General features: G+C 41.1%; 1 protein-coding gene across 2 annotated transcripts in view; it reads right to left on the bottom strand.

The window, feature by feature from the left end:
• Positions 1-7: 7 nt before the first annotated feature.
• Positions 8-19,833, bottom strand: part of GLIPR1 (GLI pathogenesis related 1) — a 37,564-nt gene continuing 17,738 nt past the window's right edge. For both annotated transcript variants that reach the window (XM_029205272.1, XM_029205273.1), the window contains exons 2-7: positions 18,552-18,825; positions 17,510-17,755; positions 8,246-8,358; positions 4,003-4,088; positions 1,132-1,158; positions 8-1,032 (exon numbers count right to left, since the gene is read on the bottom strand). In XM_029205272.1, coding sequence (XP_029061105.1) covers positions 878-1,032; positions 1,132-1,158; positions 4,003-4,088; positions 8,246-8,358; positions 17,510-17,755; positions 18,552-18,725 — 801 coding nt within the window. In that variant the 5' untranslated portion in view covers positions 18,726-18,825 and the 3' untranslated portion in view covers positions 8-877. The remainder of the gene's footprint in view (positions 1,033-1,131; positions 1,159-4,002; positions 4,089-8,245; positions 8,359-17,509; positions 17,756-18,551; positions 18,826-19,833) is intronic.

Raw genomic sequence — 19,833 nt, 5'->3', positions numbered from 1 at the left:
AGTTGCCTTATCCCTGAGAAGTAATACCCTGATCACTTTTTTCTGAGTTTGTTTTGTTCTTTACATAAACAGCAATTCTTTATATTGTATTCTCCATGTTTTGTGAAAATTTTTATACTAGAAGGTGGTATATATGTGTTTATATGCATTGCACCTAATCTATTCCAGGCACGTTTTATCTAGGCATGGTTTTAGGGGTAATTCTTAAGGTTATGTAAAGATTTTTGCAGTGTAGCTACTGTAATTATCCATCAAATCCAATGTCTGAGGCCATCGGTTAGTCTTTAAATATAATCATGTCCCAGCATTTGGTTTTGAGGAAAATAGATTTTTCAGTGCTCTAATGGCAACAAGTAAACATTTAGGTTTATCCCTTTTTATAATCTTATTTTACATTTTGTTCCAAGAGTAATCCATAATCCAAAAGTGCAAGGCCTTTTAAATTAATTCCCTTAATTACTATTCCAATATGAGTCTGAGGAAGTAGTAAACCAGAAAGACATCAAATTTGCAAGAGAACAGGGAAAACCAGATATTTGGAGTTGAAGCAGCAGGCAACAGGTTACATAGAAATGCTTTTACTGATGAGGACCAGGACTCGCCTAAATCTAGCTCACTGATTTTACATATTTAGAAGCTAAGGCACACAGGGGGTGGGTTACTCACTGAAAGTCACAGCTGTGGCAGCATGAAAACAATGCTTCTTCATAAAAAGTGGAAAGTAAAGATGAGTTTACCTTCTAATGTTAGGAAATTGAACCATTGAACCATTTCTTCTTTTTGAGTAAGGGTTTGCTGCAAATTAGAAATAACACCCAATTTTAATTTATTTTTTAAAGCCATGTACGAGTGAGGCTTTTTTCCCCCCTGGATTGTATTAGTTCAGAAGAACTAAATGAGGGTATTTGTGCTTGACCAAACTGATAATTATAACACTGAGTATTAGGATTGGTGGAGTAACAATGAGGAAAAGAGATGTGTATCTGTTACGTGGAAATATTGGCCAGTCTGGAAACACAACAGAGTAGTAACCTGTGAAACAAACATAAAATATCCTCTTAAATGTTATTCCTCATAATGCAGTAACATAGCTCAGCTAGATCTTATACAATTTAAGGTTTATATACATACGTGTCACTTTGTCTCGTTGTGGGTTAGCTATAAAATAAGAAAAAGAATTAAAAGAATAGATACGGTGAGGCTTTTGTTTTCTTTTTAAAAGCCAAGTCTCTTAATTATAACCATTGACTGTTGCAATCACTGTTGCAATCAACTTGTTTATATAACCTTTATATATAAACTTTTTATATACCACTACTATAAATGGAAAATCATTTTACATAATGTAACTGGCAGATAAAATAAATGCAATTAAAATAAAACAATTAAAAATAAGTATTAGTAATAATCAGTGTGAGCAATTTATTAAAATATTTTCCTGAAAGTTTCTCCTGAGAAGAATGATACTATCTATGGTCAGTAATGAAGAGACAGTGGCCTCTCTCATACATTCCAGTCTGTCATTAGTATATAAGTAGGGTATTTGGATATCAAAGTCATATTTACTCCTCTCCTTCCACTGAGCTTTATTAAGATTTTGACATTCAGAGCACTGGGAAGAGAATTCCACATCTGCCATGGCCTTCTTATACTTTTTAAATGGTCAGACACCTCTTTTACACTGGTTCTATGCCAGCTGCTGTTGCATTCCTATGGTGGAATCCATCAAGGAGCTGACCCTCTGGTACTCCTGAGCATCCCTGGTCATCATACCTGTGACCTGACTGGGCTTTGCTGTGGTGAATTGCGACGAAGCTTCCGCTTCTTTAACTTTTCCTGGCAGTTATATCCATGAAATCAAGGTATGATATGCTTGCTAGTTATATTTTTTCTTACATATATATTTTTAAAATGTTAAACATTCAACTTTTGAACATTGAAACAAATGTCATCCATGCACTAGCTAAAATCAGCTTGTGTACCATTGGTGTGCCCAGCACATTTTGCAAAACCGTCCTGATTTGGCCTCCATTGGTATTTATTGAACCTACCAGTATCTAGAAGACCACAAAGGGATTTTTTTTCCTCCAGTGTTTGCCACAATTTGTCAGAGACGAAATCTGATAAATAAAAGCTTTTATCCTCTAACTCTTACCCCCCTGCAAATTAGCGTGCGTTTTCCTTTGTCTCTCTCAAGAGCCCAGGGGCTTTTCCTTATTGGACTACAGCCTTAATTTTCTGAATTTTATCCCACAAGGTTAGAGACCATTTCAGGCTAGATCTCTAAGATTAAAAGCTAAAACTCTAGCAGTTTTCTTCTTGTTATCATTGTGCTGGTGGTGGTGTTACTGTCTAGATTTTTATAGAGAATGATTTTTTTAAGGAAATATGCAAATTAGCAATTATTTGCCTTCTAGACTAGGCACTTTGGTTACAAAGTTGAATTAGATAGGCATAATTCCTGCCTGTTTGGAATTCAGAGTCTAGTGGGAAAGACAGCTAACCAGTGGCAACAGTTAAATTACTTTTTACATAATTTAAAATTATTGTCTCAGTTTTCATCACAGATTCTAAAGAAGCATGAGTGAGTCTTGTTCATGAGCATAAAAACGTATCATCTAAAACTTGGGCACAAAGAAGACACCAAAATACCAAGAGTAAACTCAAGATCTGAGATTACAGGAAGGATGAATTTGGGGATAATAGATAATATTTACTGAGTGATACTGTATGCCAGGCACTTGGTCTAGATATAATTTTTTTCATTCGTTTCACGAAACCTGTGAAGAGGTGCCACCGTCTACATTTCATTAATGAGGAAACAGGTCCAGACACTTGCCCAGCGTCACAATGGTGGAACTGGAAATTGAACTCTAAAATCTGTGGTTTTAACTCTTATGTCATACTGCCTAACTTGGAAAAAAAAAAAGACATGCTTTCGTAGTGTTGGAGTAACATGAAAAATTCAGTTAACATTGGTGCTCTGAGAAGGGATTTGTTGCACTATGGCTACATGTTAGTGAGTTCTCTAAACAAAACAATTATGAGGGAAAGAATGGTTGAACTAGAGAGAAATGACTGGCTCAGAAAGCTGGTAGAAAAAGCGTCTCTGTAGCTGGAGTAAAAATGAGAACTCAGTGTTTACAAATCAGGAGGAAGGGAAAAGCAGTTGAAAAGAATTTTATAATTTTAAACCCAGAAAGGACCTTAGGAAACGTGTAAGCAATGCAACACTTTGGCCAAACAAAAATTTATGCAGTTAAACTCAGTCTACTCTACCCTCCTTCTGCTCCTAGCACCCCGCCCCAGCCCTGCAGCCCTGAGGGGTTCAGTTGGTTACAGATCTGGACACAAAAGTCCTAGAGGATTTGCACAACTGCAGTAGCTTGATTGAAGTTTTCCTTCACACCATGGCAAAAAGTAAAGAAAAAACATACTGAGATGGAAAGGAATGTGTCTGGGACAGGAACCAAAAATAGACTCTTGGCCAATTGTGTATTAATATTCCAAAGTTATGTAAAACATCCTTGGAAACGTAGCTTCATTGGCCTACACTGTTCCTCATTAAATGCTGTCTAACTAGTAAAAAGTGCCACGTTGCAGCTTTATTTCATTTATCTGATTCTAAAGATGAAAATGCAAGTCTTGAGTGCTTGGACAGGTAGTATCACACAATTCAGAATTCTTTTGGTTAACTTTGTTATACAAATTTTTGATCTTGCTGAAATTAGCAAATCTTGGGTCTACAGTTTCCCAGCATCAGAGTCGTTTGTTGTTTTTCTGATTAGCGCTAACTAAAGAATATTATTTGCTTCTTTAAATTTCTCTTGAACCATATATTCATTCCCAGGACAGTAAGCCACTGGTTTGATTGCTACCCTGATGCCACTTTCCCTGAAAATAGCTGTTAGGATAAAACAAATGTTTGCATTCTTAGCTCTGTAGAAAGTTACAAGAGTTTTGAACACATTGTATTATTGGTAGATTGCTCCTTTTACTCACCACAGAGATTGTCCAGACAGTTGTCGTTACTGGGGCAGGCACTGCATGTGGATCCTTTTTTATATGGCCGGGTTGGGTAATTGCCTCTGTGAAGTAGAGGAAAACTGTCCATTAGGAGAGTTTTTGGTTTCTTTTTTTTTTTTTTCCAATTGCAATTTATTATGGTCCTTGGCTAAATCCTAGGATGGAAGTCTGCAGATTCAGAGGGTTGGTAAGAGAAGAGGAAAGGGGGAAGCAGAAATGGAAGCCTGCTAATATTTGCAGAGTTCATACTAGGTGCCTGTGTTTAGGAACCTATGTCTTAATCATCTCAGTTAAGACAACTTGGGGAAGAAGTTATTTTTATTTCTATTTTACAGATAAGGAAACTAAACCTCTAAAAAACAAAGTAACTTGCCAAAAATCACAAGGTACACATGTCAGAGTCAGAACAAAACCTAGATTTGTCTGATTTCAGAGCAGTACTCCCTCTACTTGCCTATGTGATCACTGCCATCCAAAAAACTGTCCATCTTAGAAAAGCCATCATGACCCACATTTTTGTTCTCAGTCTAGCAAACCTCCATAGTTTTTATTGGATGGGAGCCATTTGGCTGGGGAAAGGGCTTTCCAAAAGAATATAACAAGAGGGCTTCCCTGGTGGCGCAGTGGTTGAGAGTCCGCCTGCCGATGCAGGGGACACGGGTTCGTGCCCCGGTCCGCGAAGATCCAACATGCTGCGGAGCGGCTGGGCCTGTGAGCCATGTCCGCTGAGCCTGTGCGTCCAGAGCCTGTGCTCCACAACGGGAGAGGCCACAACAGTGAGAAGCCCGTGTACCACCAAAAAAAAAAAAAAAAGAATATAACAAGAAATATGGGGGAGTTTCTAAAATGCAGTTTGTTTTCACATAAAAGATGTGATATGAATAATAGATATTACTGAATACTCTTCGTGTGCTAGGCACTGTTCTAAGCATCCTCGAATGAATCAATCTTCACAATAACCCCATGAGGAAGATACTGTAATTTTTTTAATGCCCATAGCTAGAGGCTGAGGCACAGAGTGTAAGTAATTGACCAAGATCACAGATGAGAAAATGAAATAATAGCCAAACATTTTATATCCCCATGAATATCTCTGGAGTAGTAATGACGCAAGGCTGTACATTTATTTCAGTGAGCCTGCCATTGCTCTAATCTTTTTTGGAAAGGAGTTCTTAACTTTTTCATGTCATGTACCCTCTGGCAGCCTGGTGGAGCGTATGGGCTCTTTCTCAAAATAGTTTAAAAATACCTAAAATAAAGTTCATAGGATTATAAAGGAAACAAGTTGAAATAGTTATTAACATGTTAAAAATATTTGTGATATACTAATATGTACTTCTCTATTAAGTATTAGGTAAGAGCTAGCAGGGAGTCTAATACAGTAATTTCAAGGTAGTGATAAAAACCATTTTGAGAGAGATGCAGCATCTAGAAAGTGATATGAACATATCTGTGATACAGATACAGGTAGTGCAGTACGGTCATAGCTGTTGCTGATAATGATTGGAGTGTTATCTTCATAAAGAAGCGTTACTTTCAATAGAAGTTACTGAAAAAGATGTAACTTTTTTCTAATCCAAGTTCATGGGCTCCTCTCCCTTAATACTATGCATTCATCTTCAGAGTTGAGACATTACTTTTTATTAAAACCTCATTTCCAACTAAAAAGATATGTTCAAATATCATTTGGCTCCAAATTAATTTAGGTTGTCTCAAATTTACCCTTATGCTTATGTTACCCTGTGGAAAATAGTCAAAGGAATATAGTAGAGATTCTGATAATTATAAAAGATATCCAAAATGGACATTAATCATTGGAGTATCTTTCATTGTTAAAAAGCACAGTACTCATTGAGTCGTTAAATTCTAGAATGTTTTTGATGCAGTCATTTATGCTGCTTCATACTTTAATTGTGCATTCCATACTTTAAAGAAGAGGGGAAAATTGCTACTTTAAAAACAAGCTAAAAACAAGGCAGTTGTGACTTCTAGGGAAATAGAATTCATCTTGGGAGAAACATGCTACTGGAAAGGCCTGACTTGTCTAGATAGGAATGATTAGGACAAAGATATCTACAGTCTCCCAAGGTAATAGAAATAAAGCAAAAATAAATGAGACCTAATCAAACTTACAAGCTTTTGCGCAGCAAAGGAGATCATAGACAAACGAAAAAACAAACTATGGACTGGGAGAAAATATTTGCAAATGATGCAACCGACGAAGGGAAGTTCATACAACTCAATAACAGCAACAACAAAAAAACCCCAAAAAATGGGCAGAAGATCTAAATTGACATTTCTCCAAAGAACACATGGAGATGGCCAACAGGCACATGAAAAGATGCTCAAGATCACTAATGATTAAAGAAATGCAAACCAGAACTGCAATGAGGTACCACCTCACACCAATCAGAATGGCCATCATTAAAAAGTCTACAAGTAATAAATGCTGGACAGGGTGTGGAGGAAGGGGAACCCTCCAACAGTGAGGGTTTACACTCCCTCACTGGGAATGTAAATTGGTGCAGCCACTATGGAAAACGGTATGGAGGGTACTCAAAAAACTAAAAATAGAGTTGCTATATTATCCAGCAATCCCACTCCTGGGCATATATCTGGACAGAACTATAATTCGAAAAGATACATGCACCCCAATGTTCACTGCAGCACTATATACAATAGCCAGGACATGGAAACAACCTAAATGTCCATCTATGATGAATGGATAAAGAAGATGGAAGATGTGGTGTGTGTATATATATATATATGGAATACTTCTCAGCCATAAAAGAATGAAATAATGCCATTTGCAGCAACATGGAGGGACCTAGAGATTATCAAAGTAAGTCAAGTAAGTCAGAAAGAGAAAGACAAATACCATATACTATCACTTGTATTTGGAATCTAAAACATGACACAAACTTACCTACAAAACAGAAACAGACTCAAAGAGAACAGACTTGTGGTTGCCAAGAGCCGGTGGGGATGTCAGGGAGGGATGGAGTGGGAGTTTGGGATTAGCAGATGCAAACTATTACATACGTGTATAGCTGAATCACTTTGCTGTACACCAGAAACTAATACAACACTGTAAATCAACTATACTTCAATAAAATAAAAACACAGAAAAACAAAGGGACCTAAAGTATTCTGCCCAATAAAGAAGTAGGAAGTTTTAGTTTCCTTGGTTGCCTGTCAGGGCCTCAGTTGTCTTATCTGCAAAACAGGGGTAATAGTAGAACTTAGACTTTTTATGAAGATTAAATAAGTTTAATATATGCGAAGCACTTAGAACTGTGCTTAGTACATAGTAAGCTTTATACAAATGTTATGGCATTGTTTTTAATTATTGTAATCTGTTTAAAACTTCAGTGCCATGGAAAATGCTCATATGTAATTTTAAGTAAAAAATAGAAAACGTGGGGCTTCCCTGGTGGCGCAGTGGTTGAGAGTCCGCCTGCCGATGCAGGGGACGCGGGTTCGTGCCCCGGTCCGGGAAGATCCCACATGCCGCGGAGCGGCTGGGCCCGTGAGCCATGGCCACTGAGCCTGCGCTCCGCAACGGGAGAGGTCACAACAGTGAGAGGCCCGCGTACCGCAAAAAAAAAAAAAAAAAAAAAAGAAAACGTGTATTTCCATCATCTCAGTTTTCTAAGTATGTGTACGACACATAAGCACACATATATAAGCTTAAAGGAAGTTGGAGGAGAATGTCGTGTGTCTTCCCATTTTCCAAAGGGAGAAAAATGATGTCTGTTTCAAAAACAAAACTGTCGAAAGTAAATGAAATAAGTTATATAAATTGAGAAATTCAATTCAGAGTGGGCTTTTGTTCTGCTTTGAAAAGTTTTTAGTAAGTTAATAAATATTAAATGGAATATTAATCTTCCCATCTTGTGGTGTTATTACAATATCCAATTAATCTACGTCCCTGAAAACATTTTAGTTTTCCTACTCTTAAAAATGTGTTTGTGTGTGTGTGTTTATGTAGTGTTTATAAAGGTGTACACACAGACACACACAAACACAAACGCACATACAAAGAAAAAGGTATCAGTGTAAATGGAGTAAATCTCTGGGCAGAGGAATTAAGGGTAACGTTAATTTTCTCTTTTACACTTTTTTTTATTACCCAGATTTATTTTCTATAATGAAGATAAATACTTTTAAAATAGTTTTTTTTTTCTTTTCCCAGAAAGAGGTTAATTTGGGCACTTACCCTGGTCCGTAGTTGCATATAAAATGTGCTCCATTGCGAAGACTTTCAAAGCCAGCAACTCGAGAACAAAACTGTACTGCACAGCCAACTTTGTGACTATCTGCCCAAACAACCTGAAAGAAAATACGGATTGTTAAGGAGAGAGACCCTAAAATGAACACGGGTATGATTAGGCCTTCCTAAACACAGGCATATTAACTCTACTTAGGTAAAGCAGCTACCGCCAGGGAAGTTTTAGGTAGTCAGAATTTGGTTGGAAATTGTGTGTGTGTGTGTGTATAATAAACATAAATAATAACTAAGCTAATTTTGACAGCTAGTGCAATGAAGAAATAAAACAGGCTAACAGGATAGAGAGTGGCTGCTGGGGAGAAAGAGGGCTGCTTTCACTTGGGTGTGCAGGGAAGGCGTCTCGAGTGTGAAGGCGGCATTTGAGGTGAGGCCTGAATGATGAAGAGGCAGTGCTCAAAACGTGCAGGAGACCAACTGATGGAGGAAGAGCATCCGTGCAGAGGGAGCCCTTGGGGCAAAGGCCCTGGCGTGGAGTCTGCTGGCGTGCAAGAGTGGCAGAAAGAAGGCAAGCAGAGGGCCTTCCCTGGTGGCGCAGTGGTTAAGGATCCGCCTGCCAATGTAGAGGACCTGGGTTCGAGCCCTGGTCCGGGAAGATCCCACATGCCGCGGAGCAACTGAGCCGGTGCACCGCAACTACTGAGCCTGCACGCTAGAGCCCGCAAGCCACAACTACGGAGCCCGTGTGCCACAACTACTGAAGCCCGTGCACCTAGAGCCTGTGAGCCACAACTACTGAGCCCACATGCCACGAGTACTGAAGCCCGCACGCCTAGAGCCTGTGAGCCACAACTACTGAAGCCCGCGCGCCTAGAGCCCGTGCTCCGCAACAAGAGAAGCCACCGCAAGGAGAAGCCCGCGCACCCCAACGAAGAGTAGCCCCTGCTCGCCACAACTAGAGAAAGCCCGCGTGCAGCAACGAAGACCCAACACAGCCAAAACTAAATAAACAAAGGCAAGCGGAGCTGGGATCCAGGAGTGGGGGAGAATCACAGGCAATGAGGTCAGAGAAAGAGGAGCAGCTCATGGGGAATCTTGTAGTGGAGGGAGGGAGAGTCCCTTTTTCAGGTCTTAGGAAGGTCACTTTGGCTGTTAAACTAGATGGACTGAGAAGAACAAGGGTGAAAAGAGCGAGGGAATTCGGGAGACTGCTTCACTGGTACTGGAAAGAGCAGATGGTGACTCTCACTTCGGTGATGGTAGTGGGGTTCCCAAGAATTGACCAGGTTCACGGTTCAGCTTAGGGGTAAAGGTGAAAGAATTTGCTTTTGGTTTAAGGGTGGGGTAAGAGGGAGAGAGAAAAATCAAGTTAATGTTTGGGTCTGAACAACATTTGCTGAGACGGGGAAAATGAGGGAAGGAGGAAGTGGGTGGGAACACAGACAAGGGGTTCTGTTCAGTTCCTGCTACTCTTGAGATGCCCATCAGACGACCATCTGCCGGTCAGAGGGCAGAGCATGGCTCGAGACACAAACCTGGAAGACGTGGGAATGGATTAGATCTTGTAAGCAAAGATAATAAACAACTAAATGAGAGCATGGGATAAAGAAAAAAAGAAAAACAGCCAGCAAAACATTGAAAGGGAGTGGCTAGTGGCATAGGAGGGAAAGCAAGAACAGGGCCAGCTTCCAGGAGAGGGATGTGCTGTCCCACTGGACCCCGTGATCAGAAGGGCCCCATACCTGGTTTAATTCAGTGCTGTCACGCATTTTAGCACTTTCAGTGGCACTTTTCCCATGATTTTTGAACAATGGGATCCACGTTTTCATTCTGCATTAGGCCACACAAATTACACAGCTCATCCTAACAGACTGTTTGCTGTAATAGAAGGCTGAAGAAAAAAGTATTTAAAGTATTTTAAAAATCTAGTATGTGGGGGCTTCCACTGGTGGTGCAGTTGTTGGGAGTCCGCCCGCCGATGCAGGAGACACGGGTTTGTGCCCCAGTCCGGGAGGATCCCACATGCCACGGAGCGGCTGGGCCCATGAGCCATGGCCGCTGAGTCTGCATGTCCGGAGCCTGTGCTCCGCAACGGGAGAGGCCACAACAGTGAGAGTCCTGCGTACCGCAAAAAAAAAAAAAACTAGTGTGGATTTAAGCCAGCAATTAAATGCACTGCTTTTTACAGTGATACAAAATAGAATTTTAAATTATTTTTACATATATATATATATATATATATATATATATATTTAGCAACTTTGTGACTAGTTGTACCAAATACAGGGAGATGAATGAGCTGGAGCCAGTGGGTGCCTTCACAAAATGTAGAGAAAAGCAGTCAAGAAACCATTAGGCTACGGTTTTGAGCTCTGTGAAGGGGAAGCAGAGGGAGCTCAGGGAGTTTACAGCAGGGATCCTGCTCTGAGTTAGTGAGGCCGAAGCTGAAAGTGAGCTGGTCTGGGAGGCCAGAGAAGATTCCCAGCAGAGGGCACACCTGTGTGAACCAACCCCGAGGTGGGAAAAGACTCACAGAACTGAGACAAGGCCGCTGTGTCTGCTGAAAAAGGTTAAATTTACTCAAAAAAAAAAAGAAAAAAAAATCAATTAAGAACAACTCTCTGGGGAGAGAGTGTAGAGTAGGGGAAGAGGGTTAGGATGGAGGCAGCTCCTCCAAGGCTCCTGGATGTTGTAGGAGGTGGGGGAGGAGCTAGGGAGGGCTGGGCAGTGTCGGTGTGGGGGGTGCTGGGACACTTTGCATTCTGTCCTCCTCCTTGTGTAACAGGGGAGGAGCTGGGGAGGCAGGTACCGGTCTCCCACAGAGGATCAGTGCTCTCCTTTGGTGAAAGACGGCCCTCCCTGGTTGACGTGGGGTGTCTCCCTTCCCATCTCACACCCTGGAATCCCCTGCAGGGAACTCCAGGTAACCAAGTAAATCAGGCCTCTATCTCCCTGAGAGCACCTGGTTTTATGGCCATTCATTCTCAGGTTTGATGCTTGTACTTTAATTTCCCAATCATTTTTGTATTTATTTTTAAATTTCTTCATTTCTATTCACTGCATCTCAAAGTGACTTCCTCTGGGGTGCTTTGTTTAAAATGCAGATTTCTGGGCCCATCTCAGTCCTACTGCACGAGTCACTGGAATTGTCCTTGAAATCTGTATTTTTTAAAAATTGAGATATAAGTGACATACAAAATTATATTAGTTGCAGGTGTACAATACTGAATCAGTGATTCAGTATTTGTATATATTGCAAAATGGCCACCACAATAGCTAGTTAACACCTATCACTACACATGGTTACAAGTTTTTTCTTGTGATGAGAACTTTAAGATATACTCTTAGCAATTTTCAAATACATAATACAGTATTGTTAACTCTAGTCACCATGCTGTACATTACATCCCCAGGACTTATTTATCTTATAACTGGAAGTTTGTACCTTTTGACCACGTTCACCCATTGCACTCATCCCCCACCTCTGGCAACCACCAATCTGTTTTCTAAGAGTTCGTTTTATTTTTTTAAGATTCCACACATACACGAGATCATATGGTATTTCTCTCTCTGTGTCTGACTTACTTCACTTAACATAATACCTGTAGATCTATCCACGCTAATGACAGGACTTCCTTAAGGAAAATGTAGTATATTTATATACACACACATACACACAGGCGCACACACACACATATTGGAACATTATTCAGCAAAAGTTTCTCTAGTTTAACAAGTTCCTCAGGGGATTCTTATGCATGCTAATGGGCCATGTTGGGAGTACGATCGCCTGAGTCAATCATTTTATATTCCGATCCTCTGGTCTCTGAGCAATTTCCTCCAGTGTTGTATCTCAAGTCTCAAGTACTCTTAATCTTTGGGTTCCTCCCACACACACTTAATGCTTTATGCTATTTCTTTTATTCTACTTTCTTTTACATTTCTGATCTCTTTTTTCCAAGACAGTGCAAACGTTAGCTACCATTCATCTTGTGTTTTACTTGGGCTCTCTTTAAATCAGGTTGTAATTAACATAGAGGCCATCCGTTTAAATCAGGTTATAATTAACATAGAGGCCATCCCTTTCAGGTTATGAATTTTGACAAAAGCATGTAGTTGCGCAGCCGCCACCATATTCAATATCTAGAACATTTCCCCAAAAGCTCCCTTGTGCCTCTTTGTGGTCAGCTCCCACCCCCAGCCCCTGGCAATCACTAATCTATTTTCTGTCCTTGTGGTTTCGCCTTTTCCAGAATGTTATATAAATGGAATCAGTTTAAATGTAGCTTTTTCAATCTGGCTGCTTTCACTAAGCATAAGCATTTGAGATTCACTCATGTTGTTGAATTCATTACTAGTCACTCTCCTTTTCATTGCCGAGTAATATTTATTGCATGGATGTATCAGTTTATCCATTCAAGTTGGCCTCTTTTTAATAGCTTCATGGGCATTCAGGTTCTGGGTTCAACTCTGTGGGCTCTGGGGTTACAAAGACCAAGTTTATATTTCAGCTCAGCCACCGTGTGACCTTGGCCTCAGCTTCCTCGTCTATTAAATGAGGGTAACACCACCTACTCCACAGGCTTATTTTGACATTCTAAATGGGCTAATAAGAAAGTGATTAGAACAGCTTATGGAACATAGCAAGCTCTCAGCAGATGTTCATGTTTTATTCTCTTATGACTAATTTTCTTCTGCTTTAAAACTTTTGAAACTTTTTTTTAATCAGGCAGATTCCTGTTGCATGTTTTCATTTTTTCATATGGTAAACAAAAATAATTTTAAAAAATTAAGAGCTACTCACTGAGAATTTTCCTAGTGGCCCGGTAGTGTTCAGCATGTTACATGCAATATGTTTAACCTCATAACAAATCAATAAATACATACTGCCCCAATTTTTCCTAGATGAGGGGTGGAACTTAATGCTACTTGACCACAAAGTGCTGTGAGGACAGTCCATGCCCTAAGCAAGATGCTTCCAGAGTGCTCTCCTTTTTAGCAGAATCAGGAAACTATACCTAACAAAAACATTGCATCTGGGGAACCCAACCCAGTGGGGTCAGGCATGTCTCTTCCTTCTAGCTAACAACCCCTATACACCATCTTCCCCTTTCAATTCTCAGTATGAGTCCATCTGACTCATTATCAGTAATATGCAACATGTACAAAATCAGCTAGACAAACTGAAACATCGCACACTTCCGTTCATTCTGGGAGGATGTAAAAATAAAAATTTCAACGGATGGGGATAAAAAGAAATGAGATCAATAGTGCCATCTAGTGGGCATTCTTAGCACTATCAAACCTGAGCTGCTGCCCACCCAGCTATTTTTTAAAAATATTTATTTAGTTATTTGGCTGCACTGGGTCTTAGTTGTGGCACGCGGGATCTTTTAGTCACGGCACATGGGATCTAGTTCCCTGGGCAGGTTAATTTCCAGCATGAATTTAAAATGGTCCCCTGCATTGGGAGCGTGGAGTCTTAGCCACTGGACCACCAGAGGAGTCCACCGCCCAGCTTTTTAAGTCAAACTATTCCCAAACTTTACAAAGATGAACTGTCGGCAACAAAATATCTAAGCTAAATAATCTTCCATATTAATACACCAGAATTCTTCCACAATTTAAATCTCTAGTGAAGACAGAACTAAAGCGTTGAGTTAACATGTCAGGAAATATCACACTTTAATGAAGTAATAATGCATCTGGGGGCTCCCCTGGTGGTGCAGTGGTTAAGAATACGTCTGCCAATGCAGGGGACATGGGTTCGATTTCTGGCCTGGGAAGATCCCACATGCCGCGGAGCAACTAAGCCCGTGCGCCACAGCTATAGCCTGCACGCCACAACTATTGAAGCCTGTGCGCCCCAACTACTGAGCCCACGCACCCCGACTACTGAAGCCCGTGCGCTCTAGGGCCCGCGTGCCGCAACTACTGAGCCCGGGTGCTGCAACTACTGAAGCTCACACACCTGGAGGCCGTGCTCTACAACAAGAGAAGCCACTGAAATGAGAAGCCTGTGCACCGCAGTGAAGAGTAGCCCCCGCTCGCCGCAACTAAAGAAAGCCCATGCACAGCAACGAAGACCCAATGCAGCCAAAAAGAAAATAAATAATGCATCTGAATCTACTGTCTTTACTCTGTAAAACCACTGCTCATTGGCCAAAATCTGAAAATAGCTTGCTTTTTATTAACAATTAAGATGAGGGTAAGTGGGAAGTTATAAATATCCACTTGAGGTAATTTCCAGCATGAATTTAAAATGGCAACTGAGTAATCCTGGACCTCCTAGCAAGATTTCTTGCAAGGATAAAAACAAGAAGTCTTCAAGCTGTCAGAGCCTTCTTCCAATTGATGGAAAAACAGCTCATGGAAGAAATCTAAACTTTGTTCAATGACTACTAAGTACTACTACTTTACTAGATAAGCAACATATCTTATATCTGAATCCCAACTCTTCCTCTTACTAGCTAAATGACACTGGGATAACAACTTCTTGACCCCTCTGGGCCTGTTTATTCATCTATGGATAATAGCATCTCTTAGAGGTGTGTGGTGAGAGCTGAATGAGATCTTAAATGTAGAGAACGAAGTACCACATTCACTTAAAAAGTAGTTGCTGGTGCTGTCTCTTCCCAGACCCAGAGGTCCCTGGACATCCTCTCCCTCATTTGAGTTGGGGGGTAGACTGTAGTGGTCTCTTAAAGAGAACAGGTTAGGATCACTCACTTTGGCTCTGCTACCTGTCTGAAAGGAACTGGATTTTAGGAAATGTTTTCTTATGTCCCAAATATTAGCCCTCTTTTTTTCCCCCTAGATGCAAGAGGAAGATTTACAAGTAAGCTCTGTTAATTTGGGGAGGGCCATCTCTGAGACCTCAGGCCTCTATGACATATAATGAAGTTTCCTCCTCTTGTTTTGACTTCCTGGAATGATGGACATGAAGTGTCTTTTAACTTGCAGGGTTTAGGAGACTGTTGTCAATTTAACAGTCTTTGGATCACTGTGTATTTGGTGGGTTAAGCTGCTTGCCATTCTTCTGAAATGCCAAGTTCATTTGTACACATTGTACATCTTCTACACCTTGTTAATTTTGCCTGGAGTTCTTTTTACATTCCTTTTCATTTGACAGACTCTCACTCAGTTTAAGAACCAACTTACATGTCTCTTGCTGTATGAACAAGTCCTGTGTCTCCATACCTCCCTTTGGCCAGGTCAGTTGCTCTGTCCCCATTGCTCCCATGGCACCTTGTCAGTTTCTCCGAGCTGCATAGCTATACGCTATAATACATCCACTTACACACGTCTCTTCCAAATAAAAGTCACCTCCTATGGGTCAGGGGCCATTCCCAGCTGTGTCCCTCATTCCCTGCCCCACAAGCCATTTCTCCTCCCTCTCACTTCTCTGCGATTATACTCCCAAGTAAAATCGTAGCACGTAAGCTATTATCTCAGGCTCTGTTTTTTCAGGAGTCTGGACTGAAACACATGACCTGTACCTTACAAAGTGCCTAGAATAGGGGAGAAGCTTAAACACTGAGAGTCAGCACCTTCAGACTGACAATTACTTCTGGAGATTAATACCATAGTGCATAATGGCACCAGATACCACTTGTAGGCACTCTGGATTTAGCTTCCTTGCCCTTTAGGATTTGTGGGAATCCAATGAAATTTACTTTCTGGTTTGTTAATATAAACCAAAATTGACGGCCTATTGGGCAAGTCTAGGGGAGACCTTATATTTCCAAGAAAGGGACCAAGACTACTGATGATTTCATAGCTCCTCCTTGATGACAATAACCTTAAGATGAAAATTTCACTGAAATCAACCCTTTCCCTCTCATCATAACAATTTCCTATAACTGTGCCAAACGTATTTCATCTATAACACCACCAGTGAGGTCAGTATCTTTATAAGGCTGAACTATATTGAGTTTTTCTACCAACATTTTGCTCTTTAAAAACACCTAATATTCCAAGTTAACTGGCTTGTTAGAAATGCTTTTGCCCTCAGACGTCATTTCAACAATTTTTTTCCACATTAAAACCAGTCAAACATAGGTTCACTACCTTTAGTTATGGGTTTGACAAGGACCGCCAGGAAATAAAATAAATAAAATGTGGCTAGTATAGGGAGGCAGTATATTAAGAAGATCACAGAAGACTTTTCCTAGGGATTTGTTTCCACCATGTTGCAAATGTGAGTTAGAGTTAGGAAGCCAAAAACAGCTTGAATTAAAAAAAAAAAAGAAAGAAAGAAAGAAAAAATCTCATCGAGAAGCTCTGAATGTGGCTACTGACACTAATACTGTAGATGTGGGTACAAGGTAGCTACAGGATTATTTGTACAAATTTATACGTTGACCTCTCCACCGGGTCTGGGACTTTTTTTTCCTCTTCATGTGGCACATCATAGATTCTTAGTCCGTGTCTGAAAGACTAAGAGGATATGGAAGCATCAGCTATTATTACCACAATGTTTTTCTTTTGGCCACACTGCGCAGCATGTGGATCTTCCCCGATCAGGGATCGAACCCATGCCCCCCTGCAGCGGAAGCACAGAGTCTTTACTACGGGACCACCAGGGAAGTCCCCTTCAATTCTTATTGATGCTTCTGTCTGAGAGGCTTATTTCTCCCAGTTTTATAGTCCCAGAACAATTGACTCAAATTTCCTAGAGAACTCGTACCTTGAATAAATCCATTTACTCATAAGGTCCTTTGATTGCTCACAAATGGCACAAAATACCATGGGAAACAGGTGTGATCAAAATTATTCAAAGGCTGTGCAGATTGGTGGGCCTCACATTTTACCTATGTCCATGTAACTACACTCTTCAAGTACTATCTCCTCTGGTATTGGAGTCTGTTCCATTTACTTATTTATTTATTATTATTATTATTATTTTTTGCGGTACGCGGGCCTCTCACTGTTGTGGCCTCTCCCGTTGCGGAGCACAGGCTCCGGACGCGCAGGCTCAGCGGCCATGGTTCACGGGCCCAGCCGCTCCGCGGCACGTGGAATCTTCCCGGACCGGAGCACGAACCCGTGTCCCCTGCATCAGCAGGTGGACTCGCAACCACTGCACCACCAGGGAAGCCCTCCATTTATTTATTTTTAAAGTAAGCCTGTAACCCCTACTCTCTCATATTTACAGGGACACTAGCTTACTCTATATTTTTCTTAACACCAGGTTCCAGCTTTCTTCTCACCCTTGAAATGACGGCTTCCAGAAAATATAAGGCAGATACTTACCTGAGTATAATGGCCACAGACCTTGTCACATTTCTGAGTCTTGAAGTCATAGTATTGAATTTCGTTGTACCAGTCTGTGATGGCTGAAGACACAGAAAAGAGGTACAGAGACCCAGTCCAGAGGTTTTCTCCCAGTGAAGTGAAATTTGGGTGCAGCTTGTGGGGTAGCTTCAGCTGTATGTTGTGTGCAAACTGACAGTTCCTTGCCCATGCTTTTGCAATTTGGGCTAGTACTGGGTCCCAAGTCTGCAGAAATAAATATGAAACACTAGGAGGGTCAAGAATGGAGCCTGTTACCCAACGCTGTAACCACAGTGAGCAAAGTGGGAATTTGCATGGGAGGTGAGGCACGATGTCCAGAATGGAGAAGGACCACGAACATGTAGGTCCTCCATATGTGGAGGATCATATTGTGGTCTTCAAGTTTTGACTAGCATTAGTGGGAGACATGATAATCTAGTTTCGAGGAATTTAGAATCAAAGTGAGTGACACAGAACAACATTTCACTGAAGGTCTATTATGTTGCAAAATAACATGCTGGTTTCACATATTTTCTGTAATTTCATACCTACAATAGCCCCTATCGTAAGAAGCTCAGAAAGGTTAAAAACCAGGCCAAAGCCACAGACCTAGGATTCAAACCCAAGCCTGACTGAATCAAAATCCTAGCCTTTCCCCCAGACGCCCTGCAGCCTCCCTGAGACAGTACTCTGCCGGCAACAAAAAAAAGTCAACTTAGAGACAAAAAACGAAACCAAAAAAACCTCACAAAAATTAACAGGCAAAAAAGAGACATAAATTGCACCTGAGGACGTGTGCAAAGGACGTGTCCAAAAAGAGAAGTAAAACATACTTGCTTTATAACAAGAATTGAGTAGGCAGAGAGAAACTGGGTTCGTTTTGATCGCAGGTGGTGAATTTAAAGCACACCTTCATCACCGCGAGAGCACTGGTCAGGATTACCAAGGATTCACCACCAAAATCAATCCACATTAGTTGTTTTTGACTGACTTTTGCCACAAGCACTCATGTTTTTCTTACCATGTATAGCATATCACTGGCTTTTGGAGTCACTTCTGATCGGAACTTGTTGTGCATTCGAACACAGTCTTTGATGAAATCTTCATTTTCGATATCTGGCAAAGTATTTGCTGGAGAGGAAGAACTGGAGACCACAGAGAGCATCCAGGCTGTCACAGCAAGTGTGACTCGCATGCTCAGACTGTCTGGCGTGGAGACCCGGAGGCTGGAATCCAGAGGCACTGCAGGTCCCGAGGGTTGGTGAGCCGGTTTTACAAAGCACAGTCGACTTCAGCTTTGAGAAAACGGAAAGCAGAACATGAGTTCATCACAAGTGTGAAGAAAAGTGTTTCTCCATATATGGTTTGCAGCTCGTTTTGTGCCCTTAACCCTGTCTTTTCGGTGGTTCTCAGTGACACAGCACCTATTGCAACATGGATTTTTACGAGGCTACATCAGACTTTCTTTTGAGTTAGGGGATGTTTCCAAAGGAAGTTCTGGAATCTCCAGAAATAATAGTCCCAATTTTTACTGAGGTTCTGGTGGTTAAACAAAAACATCTCTTATTTCAATAAAGGTCTTGCCAAATACTTTTTAAAAACATTTTTTTTGGAGTCACATCAGCACACCGTGGTTAGAATATCTGGTTAACATCATCGCTCGACCTAGAATTCATTCACAATGGTGAATGTGATGGGGTTAAGTCGATTTTGTCCATTCCCCTCCCCCAAATGAAAAAAACAGTTACGTGGACTTTTGGAGGCAGCTGGCTACTGCTGCCAATGGATTCCTAATTTTGCAGCCTTTGCTAAACCTCTGTCTGCTCTTCTCCTAGATCACAACACAGAGCCTATTTCCTGGCCCTTCAGAGGCATTATCAATCTCCTTTGAAGCTTTAATATTAGCTTTGTCCACATTCCAAATTCTTGGCTTACCTAATTTTGACAGACCTGTTCATCTATACTGCCATGAAAATAATGGGACTGCTGCAGGCACTCTAGGACAATCTTCTGCTTCTCAAGATACATCCCTGTAGCGTGTTTCTCATGCCAGTTAGCTCCTGCGGCATTAGGTGTGCCCCATGCTTCTGTGCAGTGGCTGCAGCTGCCGCCTTGATTGACAAAGCCAGTGTGCATGTTAGGCTCCCCTGTTCATCTCTATGTTCCCCAGGCGGTGTCAGCTATTCTACAAGTTCAAAGGATACAGCAACTCTCTACACGGTGACAGGCCACTTATGAGCTGACTTTCTCATCATCTTACATCGTTGTAACCGTTTGAATCCAGCCACTTTACTACCCCTCCC

This window comes from Monodon monoceros, unplaced genomic scaffold (genome assembly GCF_005190385.1).
Source record: "Monodon monoceros isolate NGI ecotype Baffin Bay Population unplaced genomic scaffold, NGI_Narwhal_1 Super_Scaffold_6, whole genome shotgun sequence".
Taxonomy (NCBI): domain Eukaryota; kingdom Metazoa; phylum Chordata; class Mammalia; order Artiodactyla; family Monodontidae; genus Monodon; species Monodon monoceros.
Note: the sequence above shows the minus strand (reverse complement) of the source record. Positions and strands in the feature narration are given on the sequence as shown.